Below are 15,545 nucleotides of genomic sequence, written 5' to 3' on the forward strand. Positions count from 1 at the left end.
TTTTCATAATCACAGCAAGGCAGACGCTGGCCCCAGAAAATTGTGTTTCTAAGCGAGGAGACGGAGAAGGTGGGAGAGGAACCAGGTATGCCGAGGTGGCTGAAGCTTATCAGGCAGGGATGATTTCTCTAGCAGGGAAAGCGACATGGGTTTTGAGGAGGGCTCTGAAGGCAGAGAGAAGCAGCATCCTGGAAAACAAAGCTGGGGGAAAGCGCCACTCCGAAACACCCCTGAGCCACGCATGCCCAAGATGCAACTCCATGCCATTTGAAACGAGAACATCCTAAAACAATTCCAAACCCATGCCCGAAGTCCCCGGCTTACACATCAGCTGCAGACTTTGCAGCCCTGGAGCTGTTTGCCACGTTGATGCGCCCACCCCCTTCGATCCGGTTTCTTAGGAAGGTGTCCAGTGTGGGTCTCAAAATCGGACGGGGAAGGGGAGGGGATAGTTAACTTTTATTGTAAATGGAACTCGCCCCCCCCCCCACGGGTTGGCTGAAGCCGGCCCTAGGAAAGCGACAGTCCAGAAAGTGGAAGTGGGTATTTGGGCTGGGGATGGCTGGAGCAGGATCCTTCCTCGCAGCTTACCTGCCGAAGAGTTAAGGGAGCCATTAACACCTTTCCAAAACACCCAAACAAAACAAAAAAAGCAAGCCCGAGCAGAGAGTCTTAAAGGGCCCGCAGCCCCGCGGCTGTCCCCAGCCGGCCGTCACCTGCGATCCACCTTAAGCCAGGCTGCTGCGTTGGGGACCCCGCTCCCCGCCCGGAGCCCTCGTGATAGGTCGCTGGGACAGGCGAGGCGGAGCCTGGCCGCCCTCGGAATAAATAGCCCGGAGAGCGCGGCCACCGGATTGGCGCTGCTGGAGCTGGAGAGAGAGAGCGAAGTTGGGCAAAGGGGACGGGGGCGCCTCTCTCGCCGCCTGCCTGCCTGCCTGCCGGCCAGACCTCTCAGGTGGCGGCGGTGGCAGCTCCAGGAGCGCGCAGCGGAAGCACCCCAGGCTGGGCGGAAAGCAGCGATCTGCTCGGGGGTCTCAGCCCCGCGGCGGCGGCAGCAGCAGCGTGGAGCGCCCAGCGAGCCCTCCTCAGCCATCTTGACCCCGCACGGCTGGGGGCAAAGTTGGAGCCGAGCGCCGAGCCGAGGATGGCAGCAGCCGCCTGAGCCGCCAGGCAGAGCGGGAGCCCCAGCCGGGTTGGAGGCGAGAGGCTCGGCCGCCGCTTCTGCCTCCCTCCCGGGCCGGAGCGCAGACTTGCCGAGCGGGAGGGAGGCTGCGAGGCGGCGGGGAGAAGTGGCGGAAGCAGCAGCAGCAGAAGGTCCCAGCGCCCGGCCGGCCGGTCTCGGCGGTGGCCGGAGGAGGACGAGCGTGGCCGGGGGAGCCCTCCAGGACGCGCCGCCGCCGTTGCTTCCCGGCGCCCAGCATGGAGCGGAGTTACCTGTTGGCCCTCGCCGTCCTCCCGCTCCTGCTGCCGGCTTGGCTGCAGGGCTCTAGCTCCGTGGCTGCGGCGGCGGCGGCGTCTTCGTCGTCGTCCTCCTCCTCGGCGGCGGCGGCGGGTGCCTCTGCTGCGGCGGCGGCGGCCAAGGAGCTGTCGTGCCAGGAGATCACGGTGCCGCTGTGCAAAGGGATCGGCTACAACTACACCTCCATGCCCAACCAGTTCAACCACGACACGCAGGACGAGGCCGGGCTGGAGGTGCACCAGTTCTGGCCGCTGGTGGAGATCCAGTGCTCGGCCGACCTGCGCTTCTTCCTGTGCAGCATGTACACGCCCATCTGCCTGGAGGACTACAAGAAGCCGCTGCCGCCGTGCCGCAGCGTGTGCGAGCGGGCCAAGGCCGGCTGCGCGCCCCTCATGCGCCAATACGGCTTCGCCTGGCCCGACCGCATGCGCTGCGACCGCCTGCCCGAGCAAGGCAACCCGGACACGCTGTGCATGGACTACAACCGCACCGAGCTCACCACCGCCGCGCCGCCGCCCCCCCAGCCCAAGCCGCCCCCCCGCAAGCCCGCCGCCGGAGGAGGAGGAGGAATCGCGGCCAGGAACCCCGTGCCCCCGCCGCTGCCCGCCGAGCCGCCCCCGCGCAAGGCCCGCCCGCCGGCCCCCTGCGAGCCGGGCTGCCAGTGCAGGGCGCCCATGGTGTCGGTCTCCAGCGAGCGCCACCCGCTCTACAACCGCGTCAAGACGGGCCAGATCGCCAACTGCGCCCTGCCCTGCCACAACCCCTACTTCAGCCCGGACGAGCGCGCCTTCACCGCCTTCTGGATCGGCCTCTGGTCGGTGCTCTGCTTCATCTCCACCTTCGCCACCGTCTCCACGTTCCTCATCGACATGGAGCGCTTCAAGTACCCCGAACGGCCCATCATCTTCCTGGCCGCCTGCTACCTCTTCGTCTCGCTCGGCTACTTGGTGCGCCTGGTGGCCGGCCACGAGAAAGTGGCTTGCAGCGGCGGGCCGGCGGCGGCGGGAGCGGGCCCCGCCGGGCCGGCAGGGGGCGCTGCGGGAGCGGCGGCGGCAGCCGCAGTTGGAGGGCGCGGGGCGGCAGGGGGCGCCGCCGAGCTGCAGCCGGAGCTGGGGGTGGCCGAGCACGTGCGCTACGAGAGTACCGGCCCTGCCCTCTGCACGGTGGTCTTCTTGTTGGTGTACTTTTTTGGCATGGCCAGCTCCATCTGGTGGGTCATCCTGTCCCTCACTTGGTTCCTGGCGGCTGGCATGAAGTGGGGCAACGAGGCCATCGCGGGCTATGCCCAGTACTTCCACCTGGCGGCCTGGCTGCTGCCCAGTGTCAAATCCATCGCTGTGCTGGCACTCAGCTCTGTGGATGGGGATCCCGTGGCGGGCATCTGCTACGTGGGCAACCAGAGCCTGGAGAACTTGCGTGGCTTCGTGCTGGCCCCCTTGCTCATCTACTTGGCCATCGGCTCCATGTTCCTGCTGGCCGGGTTCGTGTCGCTCTTCCGCATCCGGAGTGTCATCAAGCAGCAAGGGGGCCCCACCAAGACCCACAAGCTGGAGAAGCTCATGATCCGCCTGGGCCTCTTCACGGTGCTCTACACCGTGCCCGCGGCCAGTGTAGTGGCCTGCCTCTTCTACGAACAGCACAACCGCCCCCGCTGGGAGGCCACGCACAACTGCCCCTGCCTCCGGGACCAGCAGCCTGACCAGGCCCGCCGCCCAGACTATGCTGTCTTTATGCTCAAGTACTTTATGTGCCTCGTGGTGGGCATCACATCTGGAGTGTGGGTCTGGTCTGGGAAGACTCTGGAGTCCTGGAAGGCCCTCTGCACCCGCTGCTGCTGGGCCAGCAAGGGGACTGCTGCTGCTGCGGCTGGCAGCCTGGGAGCAGTTGGCGGAGGAGGAGGGGGCATGGTGACTGCGGCTGCCGTGGGAGGACTGGGTGGTGGAGGGGGCTCCATGTACAGTGACGTGAGCACTGGCTTGACGTGGAGGTCGGGCACTGCCAGCTCTGTCTCCTACCCCAAACAGATGCCCTTGTCCCAGGTGTAAAGGAAGGAAGGGAGGCCTGAATTGCTAGGAGGAGGAGGAAGGGGGGGGAATGCAGCTAACTGGACTCCCCCTCCCCCTAAGTAATGAACTTCCTAAAGGCCTCCCCGTGTGCAGAACAAAGCCGCTGCTGGAGGCCCCCAAGCGCCAGCTCCTTTTGGGGCAGGGAGAGAGCCGCTAACTTCAAGGCACCAGCTTAACTTTGCGGAGGGAATTTGGAAGCCTTTGCCATGCAGGAACTTTCTAGGCCTCTCCTCGGACTAGCCAGAGACACCCCCACCAGCGCATGCACGCACACACACCCTTGTTGAATTGGGGCTTCTCCGCATGCTCTCTCCCCCCTCCTTTTCTTCAGACTCAGCTGTCTGATAAGACTGGAGGCAGGATGGGGAAGAATCTTAATTTTTTAAAAAATGAATAAACTGGCAGATGCCTTAAACACAATCAAACCTATGTCTTAATTATATACCCCCAATAAATACGGGTTTCTTATGTTAAAGGATGTATTTATATAATTATTTGGTACCTTGTACAAAACGTGTAAAATATGTATATATCCAAATGCTATACTGTCTGTACATTTTTTTTGTAAAGAAAAAAAAGAGTTTAGAGGCTTACCCGTCCATGCACACACACTCCCTCCCAAGAGCAAATATTTGAATATTCTATTTTGTCAATAAAATAATGATAAATGATTATGTTTTGGAAGGGGTGCCACCCCCCTCTTGCTGCCCTGCTTATTCTGTTGCTTGGTGCCTAAAGTTTTGCTGTCTTAGAATGCAGCTCTTGAAAGTCACAAAAGGTGTCTGAGAAACTAGAATCGGGCTCTAGAGCAGGCCTTCAAATTTGGACTGTAGTGTTGTGGCAAGGGTGAGGCATGAAAAAACAACTGGTTTGGAATTGGGGGGCGGGGGGGGGACAGACTGACAGTGCCATCCTAAGGAGATATGGGTTTTCAAATCAGTTAAAGCTTAGAAGTGTGTGACTGTTTAGGATCGCACAGTGAAGCTTGTTTGCTGCTAGCAAACCCAAGAAACTTCAGACTTGCTTAGAATGGGCCCATTTAAAATCCTTGAGAACTGCAGGAGTGACATGAAGCTCCACGCCTCCAGTCCCTGAGTTAAAAGAGGTTGCTGTAGATCACTGTTAAATTAGCTCTTAAAAAAAAAAAAGGTTGCTGTTCCAAGGGTATAATCCAGAAATATGTACCCTTGAATGGGATTCCTTTGTAGCAAGTGCTCTGTATCCTTAACGTGGTACCACTGTCTCTTTTCGGGTCATTGCTGGGTAATAAGTGAAACAAACGAGGATTGGGTATTAATCTCCCACATGCTTTATTATGACTCCTGCCAAATGAATGTTGCTTTAGGAATGCAGCTACGTTTCCCGTGGGTTGTCTATGCTTGTTTTGGTAAGCACCTGCTGCTTCGACAGGCAGGGGAAAAAGTTTTAAAGTTGTTTTTACAATAAGAAAGTAAGCGGAGAGTTGTCAGAAGCTCTTTTTAAAAAATGGATTTAGGGATAGTGTGATGTTAACCTTTCCATAGTTCTGTACATCAAATATCTCCCCATCTGGGGGAGAGATTGTCCTTCTGTCAAGGCTAAAGCTAATTGATTTGGAGTAGAATTAACAGAATGCTTTAGAAAGAGATTTGAACTTTTTACCTGTCTACCCCAAATGGGCTCAGAACATCTCTCCTTTTTAAGGGGGACTAAATGAATAGGGTTAATCTGTAGGGATCTCGGTTCCTTTTGAGACTGGCAAAAACTTTGATCTTTTCTCTCCTCTAAATGTGTATAGTCTGTATAGGGTGTTTTTTTTGTGTGGAAAAAAAATCTCATGCCCAGTTTTCTCTTGTTGCAGGCCAATCGGCCACTGTGAAGCCTCAAAGTTCTTCAATTAAAAGAATGTGGGACTTTTTTTAAAAAAAAGAGGGAGACTTGTAACAGTTAGTGAACACCAGAGTTAAAGGGGAGACCAGTCTTTTAAACAGCTTTTCCTGGCATTGTTAGCCAGACCACGGGCAGTAAGGCCCAAGGTTAGAGTATTATAGTGAGGGGGACAAAAAAGGCCCATGAATACTCTACAGGTGGTCTACTTACAATTGCCCCAATTTAAAGCATTTCTCTTTGTGGAACAATTGTATTCCTAAACTCTTCTCTTGGGCAGCTAATTGAACCAAAGAACATCTATTATGAACCAGAAGTTGTCTGGTTTGGGGGGTTTGTTTTGTATTTTTTTTAAAGGCTGCAGTGCTTAGAATCTTGGCACTGTCTTGGGTTTTTAAAATCAAGGCTTCAGAGTATGAAAAATTTGAAAGTTTTTGTGCCTACTACGGTACTTCTGTCAAGACTGAATAACTTTTAAAAGCAATTTAAAAAACTGAATTATTTAGCAGGGAAGAACTTATTGGCAGTCACGGTTTTGTTTAATAACTGAGTTATTAAGCAACTAAGATAGAGGTGATGGGGGAAATGCTGAAGTCTATCCAAATTTCTAACATCTGCTGTCTCTGGTAGAGACAGAACCTCCCCCCCCCCAGTTTAGAATTTAAGATAATATGTAGCTCTGATAATGTTAAATTAGGCAGAAGTAAAGTGTATTTTATTCTAAAGTGCCAGTACATGAACAATGGAGCACCATAGTTTCCACTTATCACAGTCACAAGCAATAGGATTTTTAAAATGAGGTTGAGTGTGGGGGAGGGGGGCTGAACTGTCACCCCCCAGACAATGCAGTATTCTGTCCAGCAACTGAACACAGATGGATTCTCTTGCCTGAGAAGTGTAAAGAGAAAACTCTAGTTGAAAAGTGAGTTCCCTTTTTGTGTTTCTCTCCAAGAGTTTGTTGGCTTGAGTGTGATTTCAGCTGCTGAAGCAGGACACAACCTGCTGAGGTAAAACAGCACAGTCAGCAAAACAGAAGGGGGTGGGGGACTGGAAGCTGTTGCTTTGACTTGTCAAGACAGTGGGTAGCTTAGGCTGTGTGTTTTCCCGCAATTAAAAGCACTTAGCAAAACCCTCCGTTCTTTTCAAGGTGAATGGCTCCTGTGTGTCATACGACGTCCTGTGAGGCTGAGAAAGAAAAGAGTCACTTCAGTGCTGTGGAAGCCTTTTTGAACACCACAGAAATAATTCTCATGCTTTGGAGAAATTCAGTTTGCTACCTTATTATACTCTGGTCTCTCCTCAGATATGTTTAGTAGGGATTTAATTTTCATCTCTGTACTGATGTCAAAATTGGGGGGGGGGGCTGATTTTTGCAGAACATGTTTCAGCAACTGGTACGTCACGTGTATCCTTTTGTGAGCAAGCTATATGTTTAACAGTGCACAGGGCTTTTTTTTGTAGCAGGAATTACTTTGCATATTAGGCCACACACTCTTCTTACAGGGCCTACTGTAAGCTCCAGGAGGATTGGCTACATCAGGGGTGTGTGGCCTAATATGCAAAGGAGTTCCTGCTACAAAAAAAGCCCTTGACAGTACATCTGCAACAGAAAACAAGGTCCCATTATAACCCTAAAAGTGCATTTTTAAGGAGAGTTATACCCCTTTCTAATTCCACTGAAGAAGTCAGTGCGCTTAAAAGGGAGTAACTCTTTTTAGGATTGCTGGGTAAGTGTGAGAAAAATTCCTATTGGTCCACTACACATATGGGGGGAAACAGATCTTGTACACAAAAAGACACATGAAGTGTGTGAAATTGTTGGGTTACAGTATATACATAATGTATACAAAACTTTGTTGGTCTTAAAGGTTCCACTAAACTCAAACTTTGTACCATGCATAATGTTAACTTCCACTGTAGCATCTATGCAGTAATACAACCTTTACTGGTGGGTCTAGGCCAGGGGTGGCCAAACTGTGGCTCAGGAACCACATGTGGCTCTTTCACACATATAGTGTGGCTCTCAAAGCCCCCACTACCCCCGTTGGCTGCCTTGGCATTTGTCTCTTGAAATCACTTCTCCAAGTCAAGCTAACCAGCAGCTTGGAGAATGCATTTAAAGTTAAAGTTGCTTTCTTTCCACCCCTCCCTCATCCTGTCTATTTGCCTTCCTGTCTGCCTGCTCTCAAACATCTGATGTTCATGTCTTGCAGCTCTCAAACATCTGACATTTATTCTATGTGACTTATGTTAAGTAAGTTTGGCTGCCTCTGGTCTAGGGTTTAAGGGTGAGTTAAGAGCCCTTATAGCTAATTGCAAAACTGACTGTTTTTCCTTTGGAGCAGATGGGGCTACACAACAATACATAAGAACCAATAACAGCGATTTTGGTCAGGTTTATGGGGTAGCTGAGGCTGTTTTGTGCCAGATCCATTTCCCTTCCTTTTTCTAGAAATCTGAAGAAATTTATAGCAATGTTGGGGGAGTCATCTCAGATTGTATCAAAAGAATTTCGGGGGCAGTGTTAAACCCTCCACAAAACAGGTTATTTGAAATCAGACTTCACAAGCCAGTTCCTTTCCACATCTATCAGTTTGCACCAGGAAAATTTTTCTGTCTGCATTGTTTGAAGTATTTAAATTACACTTCGGTGACAAGTTGCAAATACACTTAAAAATTAACAGGCATTTCAGAACAGAAAGATAACAAAAGTTGCACAAAAAAAAATGGCAGGAGAGAGAATCCTGTCATTAAGAAGATTTAGCTAGCAGTGCCATCTTCTGGCCAAACAGGAAATTAAACACAAGCTAGAGCTAAATTAAGAAAACTAAATTTCACACTACAGTGAACTCAGTCACAGATATCAGTTTGACAACAGTTATTCTGCATGTGTATATTTTGCTGTGTATGTGCGTGTGTTGCAAAGCTGTACCTAATTTTGGTTTTCCTGTATGTATGAATGTATGTATAGCAAAATCTGTGAACTGCTGGATCTTGTATGACAATCAACATGCAGGATTTTCCTGTACAAAGTGAATTTTGTCATGTTTTGAACCAACCATTAATCTCTAAAATAAAGCAGCAGTGCCTTAAAGACTAGTGCAATTTATTCCAGCATAAGTCTTGGCGAGTCAGAATTCACTTCATCAGATACATCAGATTTAAATCGATCGGGCTGATTTATATACATAACAGCAAGGAGGGTGTCTCTGGTGTATGTAAATCACCCTGATAGATTTAAACCTGCTGAGGAAGTGACCAAGACTTATGCTGGAATAAATTGCATTGGTCTTTAAGGGATTCCTGTTTAATTTGGCTGCGATAGACTAACATGCCTATTCCTCCAGATTCCTTAACATGAAAGATGCCATAAGAGCATAAGAAAAGCCATGTTGGATTAGGACAATGGCCCATCCAGTCCAACATTCTGTCATAGTGGCAAAAAAACAACTGTTGCCCCCCCCCAAGCACCAAGAATACAGAGCATCACTTGCCCCAGACAGAGAGTTCCATCTATGCCTTGTGGCTGATAGCCACTGATGGACCTCCGCTCCATATGTTTATCCAATCCCTTCTTGAAGCCATCTATGTTTGTAGCTCCCACCATCTCCTATGGCAGTGAATTCCATGTGTTGACCACCCTTTATCCGTTCTAACCCAACTGTTCAGCAATTTGATTGAGTGCCCATGAGCTCTTGTTTTGTGAGAAAGGGAGAAAAGTACTTCTTTCTCTTTAAAAAAAAGGGTAAAGGTAGTCCCCTGTGCAAGCACCAGTCGTTTTCAACTCTGGGGTGATGTTGCTTTCGCGTTTCACGGCAGACTTTTCACTTGGTGGTTTGCCCTTGCCTTCCCCAGTCATCTACACTTTCCCCCCAGCAAGCTGGGTACTCGTTACCAACCTCGGAAGGATGGAAGACTGAGTCAACCTGGAGCTGGCTACCTGAACCAGCTTCTGCTGGAATCAAACTCAGGTCATGAGCAGAGGGCTCCGACTGCAATACTGCAGCTTTACCACTCTGCCCCACGGGGCTCTTCTTTCTCTACACCTTCTCTATCCCATGCACAATCCTGTAAACCTCTATCATGTCACCCCTATCATGCCATAATACTCAATTTTCTATCTGTTCCTTTACTCTGCAAAGTAGGCTAATCCTACAATTGTCAATCAGTAGTACCACATTTGGGATTTAAAAATGTTTATATAGTTCAAATACTATAATATGATTGTACAGGAGTGGCCAAAGCCACAGGGAATCTTCATGGGAAAAGCTATTTCAAGATAAGGTAAAATATTATAACAAAAAAGGTCAGATGTTAACTCCCTGTTAAGTGTTATCAGCACTTGTAACTAGTTGCAGTAGTAAAAGCCACAGCCAGATGGCAGGCACTTTTCTGGCATTAAAAATATATGTGCCAATTCCAGGACTGTAGCTGCCTTTGCTGAAACTGAATATGATCATATCCTTGCTACACAACACAATAAGAAGGGAAATTAGCTTCAAAATGCTACTGCATAATTAAATAGAATGATGCACGTTAAAAGTCTGCTTGGGGCATCTCCTTGCAGGTACTAGGGTCAAAAGAATTATCACTAGTTTATTTGGTCTAATAGAAAACAGCAGAAAACGACCCATAAGAAAGTGGCTTACAGGTTTCGTGATTCCCTAGAATAGGAGGTCATGTCCTAAATCAGGGGTGGCCAAACTGTGCCTCGAGAGCCACAAGTGGCTCATTCGCACATATTGTATGGCTCTCAGAGCCCCTACCACCCCATCAGCCAGCTTGGAGAAGGCATTTGTCTCTTTAAATCACTTTTCCAAACTAAGCCAGCCAGCAGCTTGGAGAATGCATTTAAAGTTAAAGCGGCTTTTTCCACCTCTCCCTCCCTCCATCTATTAGCCTTCCTTCCTTCCTTCCTTCCTTCCTTCCTTCCTTCCTTCCTTCCTTCCTTCCTTCCTTCCTTCCTTCCTTCCTTCCTTCCTTCCTTCCTTCCTTCCTTCCTTCCTTCCTTCCTTCCTTCCTTCCTTCCTTCCTTCCTTCCTTCCTTCCTTCTCTCAGACATCTGACATTTATTCCATGTGGTTCTTACATTAATCAAGTTTGGCCACCCCTGTCCTAAATTCTCTCACACATTTATAGATCACCGATACAGAACAGTTTGTGGCACCCTCTATTGGTACAAGGGGTGAACTACTTACGAGGCGCGCACGCACCTGTGCTTTATAGTTGTAGACCGCTAACGTACTTGGTTTCCGAGTATATCATTCAACATTGGAAGGAGAGCAGTGGGGTCAGCTACAGGAAATGGAAACCTAGGAATCGCTGCCATCAAAAGGATTCTGTCAATGATGAAAACTCTCTCTATGCACATCCTCTGTATTAACATAAAACCACTTTTAAGAATAGAGCTATGTCCAAAGGGGGCTGATGCCCAAAAGTGGGATCCAGGTGCCAATCCCTTGCCTCATCACAAGCAGGAATCCTTTGATGTGCTTCACCAGCGGCAGCCGAAGAGGAGGAGGGACAGGAAAACACAACATGAAAATGGCATGGATCAGTATTCCTACTCACTAGCAGGCAGGAAGCAAAAAAATTGCCCTGGGATGTCCTTTTCAACAGTAATTCTGCGTTGGGCATGATATGCACTTGACGGGGAGATGAAGATAATACAGGTACTTTTTATTCACATGGCCAGGACATCTGGAAACAAGAAAAATTGTATCTGCTTTTTGGGGGGGTGGGGGGATGGATGTTATTTGAATAGCGGGTCATTACTGACACTTAATAGTTCAGTCCTAAACAGAATTGCACCCTTCTAAACCCATAATCTTCAATGGACTGAGATGGGTGTGACTTCTTAGAATTGCACTGCCTCAGTTTTATTCTTTGGTCTCTATGATTACACTGAAACTATTTAACAAAAATGCTGAAAACCTGAATATCATTTTCAAGTGCTCATCACATGTTGAGGAGGCATTGAAATCTGAATTTTAACATATCCATTGAATGGCAGCTTCTCTCTCTTTTTAGCAATAAAAGAACTATAGTGGAAGCAGTGTTCCCTCTAAGCTGAGTTAGCGTGAGCTAGCTCACAGTTTTTTAGCCTCCAGCTCACACATTTTTGCCTTAGCTCAGGAAAGATGGCCCTAAAGCAAAATAATGCATACAGTAGGCAAATTGCTCACTCACAACTTTAATGCCAGCACCTCACAAAGTAGTTTTTTTTTTTCTCACAAGACTCCACAGCTTAGAGAGAACATTGAATGGATGTTGTCAAAGAACTGTCATTAATGCATGCAGCTGCAGTGGATTGGGGCCACAGGACAAAAAGCAGTCAATGGTTTGTAATTCAGATAGGTGTAGGTGTAAAGTAAGAAAATGTGAGATGATACCAGGAACAAACAAATCTGAGTGAGTAGTAGTGCATAATACTTCAAAATTCAAGAAACACAGGAAGAATCTTTAATAACTGTTTCAAAATATTAAACTAGTCATCAACGAATGCCAGTTTGGTGTAGTGGTTAAGAAAGGCAGATTCTAATCAGGAGAACCAGGTTTGATTCCCCACTCCTTCATATGTAGCTGCTGGGGTGACCCTGGGTCAGTCACAAGCTCTCTCGGAGCTCTCTCAGTTCCACCTACCTCACAGAGTGTGTGTTGTAGGGAAACGAAAGGAAGGAGATTGATAGCCGCTCTGAGCAAAGGGAGAGGTATAAATCCCATTCTTCAAATATATCTCATTGAAAGCGTTGTAAAGTTGGCTCTATTTGATCCTAACATTAGATTAAAAAGGTAAAGGTAGTCTCCTGTGCAAGCACCAGGCATTTCCGACTCTGGGATAACGTAGCATCACGACATTTTCACAGCAGACTTTTTTACGGGGTGGTTTGCCATTGCCTTCCCCAGTCATCTACACTTTCTCCCAGCAAGCTGGGTACTCATTCTACTGACCTCGGAAGGATGGAAGGCTGAGTCAACCTAGAGTCAGCTACCTGAACCCAGCTTCTGCCAGGATCGAATTCAGGTCATGAGCAGAGAGCTCGGACTGTAGTGCTGCAGCTTTACCACTCTGCGCCACATTAGATTAGTAAAGTATAATTTCCCAGAGCTTGGAAGAGTTGTTTTTTAAAAAAAACTATTTTGGGTTCTACAGCAGGTTTTTATTTAAGTCCCCACGGCAACAAATGTAACCCTTCCATTCTTTCTCAATCCCTTCTTCACCCATCCAAAAAGTTCCAAATTCAGTTGAGCAAAGGATCTCAGGAGTTGGGAAAACACTTTGCCTGCCTGCTGCTAGTCAGAACGCACTAGATGGAGCTAGACTAACAGAAAGTCTCACAGGGCATAGGGCAGCTTCATACGTCCACTGGGAGAGAAGAAGCATTACCAAGGAGAGAGAATGGAACGGGATAAAATGAAGATAAAAGAAAGGGGGAGGAATGAGGGAAACCACTGCATCTGTTTTCTTCTAGATTGCTTGAAAATATTCCACTGGCTTCCTTCTGCTAACAGTTATTCCCCAATTATTGGTCATCTGCCTTCTTATCTATCAACTCTCCATGTTCCACAATTGTGCAGGACATTTACTCTTGTCAGATGTAATACTATCTCATCTACCTATGGTAGATATAAAAAATCCCACTCTCATTAAGACTTTGTACATGGAACTTAAAACAAGTTGATTTGTTGTCCCATATTCTCCTTCACTGCTCCCAATATGATACTATACGCCTTAGGTTTCTAGACCCAATTCTGCTCAATATAACAAGTTGCTCAGATGCTGCAATAGCATGCCATCTTCTGAATGATTTGTCATCTGAAATAACTGAAAAGGTTGCTTTATACTTGAGTATGGTAATCAAGGATTGATTGTCCAGTGTATAGCTGTATATGATTGGTTTATTTTGTTATTTCTGTATCTTTTTTTTGCCTTATTTATAATGTGATATGTGCCAATAAAGACTTGTGTTTGTGTTATGCCTTCTTCCAGACCCTGCTCAAAAAAAATTCCCCAGTCACTTTTCTGTTTCTGACAGGAAGGGCTTCTCCAAAAGTTGCAGGCCCCACTTGGGCATTCAAGGCAGTTCCCAGGTAGCCAGCATGAATGCTTAGGTGAGGAGGCATGCTGACTATTGCCCTTCGCCAAGTGGCCAGTGTAAAGATTTCACACCAGGCTCAGAAGAAGAAGAGATAGAATAGAACCCACCTTTCTCTACCTTAAGGAGTCTCAAAGTGGCTTACGATTGCCTTATCTTCCTCTCCCCACAGAAGGCACCTTGTGAAGTAGGTGGGATGTTGAGATAGTTCTGTGACTGGCCCAAGGTTCACATGGAGGCTTTAGAATTGCATCAGTCTCTGTAATAAAAATGGGAGAGGCTGTGTCAGCAGGCTGCCAAAATATAATAAAGCTCTTCCTGTGACAATTGCCTACTGATCTTTCACTCTTTTTGAAGAACAACTGCAAGATTGGTAAAATTTATTTAGGCACAGGGGAAAAAAAATTTAATTTTCAGCCCAAACTTGCTGGGTGCTAGACACAGTTCTTTATAAGGAGTTTCTCTTCCTTGTGCAATTTATTTTTTGTTAGGGCTGTTTTTGTAGCAGGAACTCCTTGGCATATTAGGCTACACACCCCTGATGTAGCCGATCCTCCTGGAGCTTACGGTAGGCCCTGTACGAAGAGCCCTGTCAGCTCTTGGAGGATTGGCTACATCAGGGGTGTGTGGCCTAATATGCAAATGAGTTCCTGCTACAACAAAAGCCGTGTGTGTGCATGTGCTTGCGTGCTGGGAAGTCATGGTGACTTCAGGCTACCCTTAGAGGGGCTAGGATGTTTTCATAGAGGTGGCTTGTATTTCCTGCCTCTGTGTCCTGGCACTGGTATTCCTTGGAGGTCTCCCATCCAAGTACTTGCCAGGGTCGGCCCTGCTTTGCCTCTGAGATCTGAAAAGATCCGGCTAGCCTGGGCCATCCAAGTCAGGGCCCTTATGCAATCTCCAGGACAGAACAAAGTCTCGTGGTTTTGTATGTCACTGATATTCTAGGATCTGGATTTTAACTTTTAATATTTATTTATATAGATTTTAATCATACTTAAGTAAATTCAGTGTTGTTATATATATTAGATTCCCTTAACAAAGCCTGTTGGTGAAACATGCAGGGGATTTTTGGAAAATTATCTGAGTAAATAATAATAATAATAATAATTTTATTTCTATCCCGCCCTCCCCACCTCGGCAGGCTCAGGGCGGCTAACAACACTTTATGGAAACATACAATAATAAATAAAAACCTTTAAATTTAACAATATAAAACATCAACAATAAACTTAATAACATTAAAAACCAATTCAATAATTACAGTTATTCAGCGGTATAGATCTTCAAACCGCATTGGCGGCTCCTTAATTAGGAGTAATAAAATATACTTTTTACCTGATTTTGCATCATGGGCCTTGGCTCTGTTTTTATCTTCTGTTGAACAGCTCCCCATTCGCAAGAGCAAATTGTGCAAAACAGTTACAAATTGCACAGCGGGCATGCAACTTCATCCCAATCAAAACGGTTTGCACAATCAATTCAGACTGCAGAATTCAGCTTTGCTGGGCAGGTACTGTGGATTGCTTTCTCAGTGAGTACACACAGCCATCAATATGCCCTTCCTCATGTGGAGGGACAGAGAAGGAGTTGGCCTGATGAAGAGAACCAACATTCAGATTCATACAGGGATATATGATCTGAGGCCATGAAGATTAATACCAACACTGGGAAGGGTATTGGATGACGCTTCCATCCTAGACCCTTGCCAGTCCGGCTTTCGCCCAGGTCATGGGACGGAGACAGTGCTGGTCGCCTTGGTGGATGACCTCCAGCGGCATCTGGATCGAGTCGGTGTGGCGGTGCTGATGTTGTTAGACCTGTCAGCTGCGTTTGACACGGTCGACCATCGGCTGCTGACCCGCCACCTCGCCGATGTTGGGGTTAGGGGGTCGGCCTTACAATGCTTTCCTCCTTCCTTGAGGATTGGGGACAAAGGGTGGCAATCAGGGGTGAGCTCTCTCAGAGACGTACACTACATTGTGGGGTGCCTCAGGGAGCAGTTCTCTCGCTGGTGCTATTTAATATCTATATGCGCCCCCTTGCCCAGATTGCCAG

General features: G+C 47.9%; 1 protein-coding gene across 1 annotated transcript; it reads left to right on the plus strand.

Annotated features, from left to right (window-relative positions):
• The first annotated feature begins 1,419 nt into the window (after positions 1-1,419).
• On the plus strand, positions 1,420-3,504 carry FZD8 (frizzled class receptor 8). The gene has a single exon (XM_060248117.1). The coding sequence runs from the start codon at positions 1,420-1,422 to the stop codon at positions 3,502-3,504; it is 2,085 nt and encodes a 694-aa protein (XP_060104100.1).
• Positions 3,505-15,545: the final 12,041 nt, after the last annotated feature.

Source organism: Heteronotia binoei, chromosome 10, assembly GCF_032191835.1.
Source record: "Heteronotia binoei isolate CCM8104 ecotype False Entrance Well chromosome 10, APGP_CSIRO_Hbin_v1, whole genome shotgun sequence".
Lineage (NCBI taxonomy): Eukaryota > Metazoa > Chordata > Lepidosauria > Squamata > Gekkonidae > Heteronotia > Heteronotia binoei.

Coding starts and splice junctions, on each gene's coding strand:
- FZD8 (XM_060248117.1), top strand. CDS start 1,420: ATGGAGCGGAGTTACCTGTTGGCCCTCGCCGTCCTCCCGCTCCTGCTG.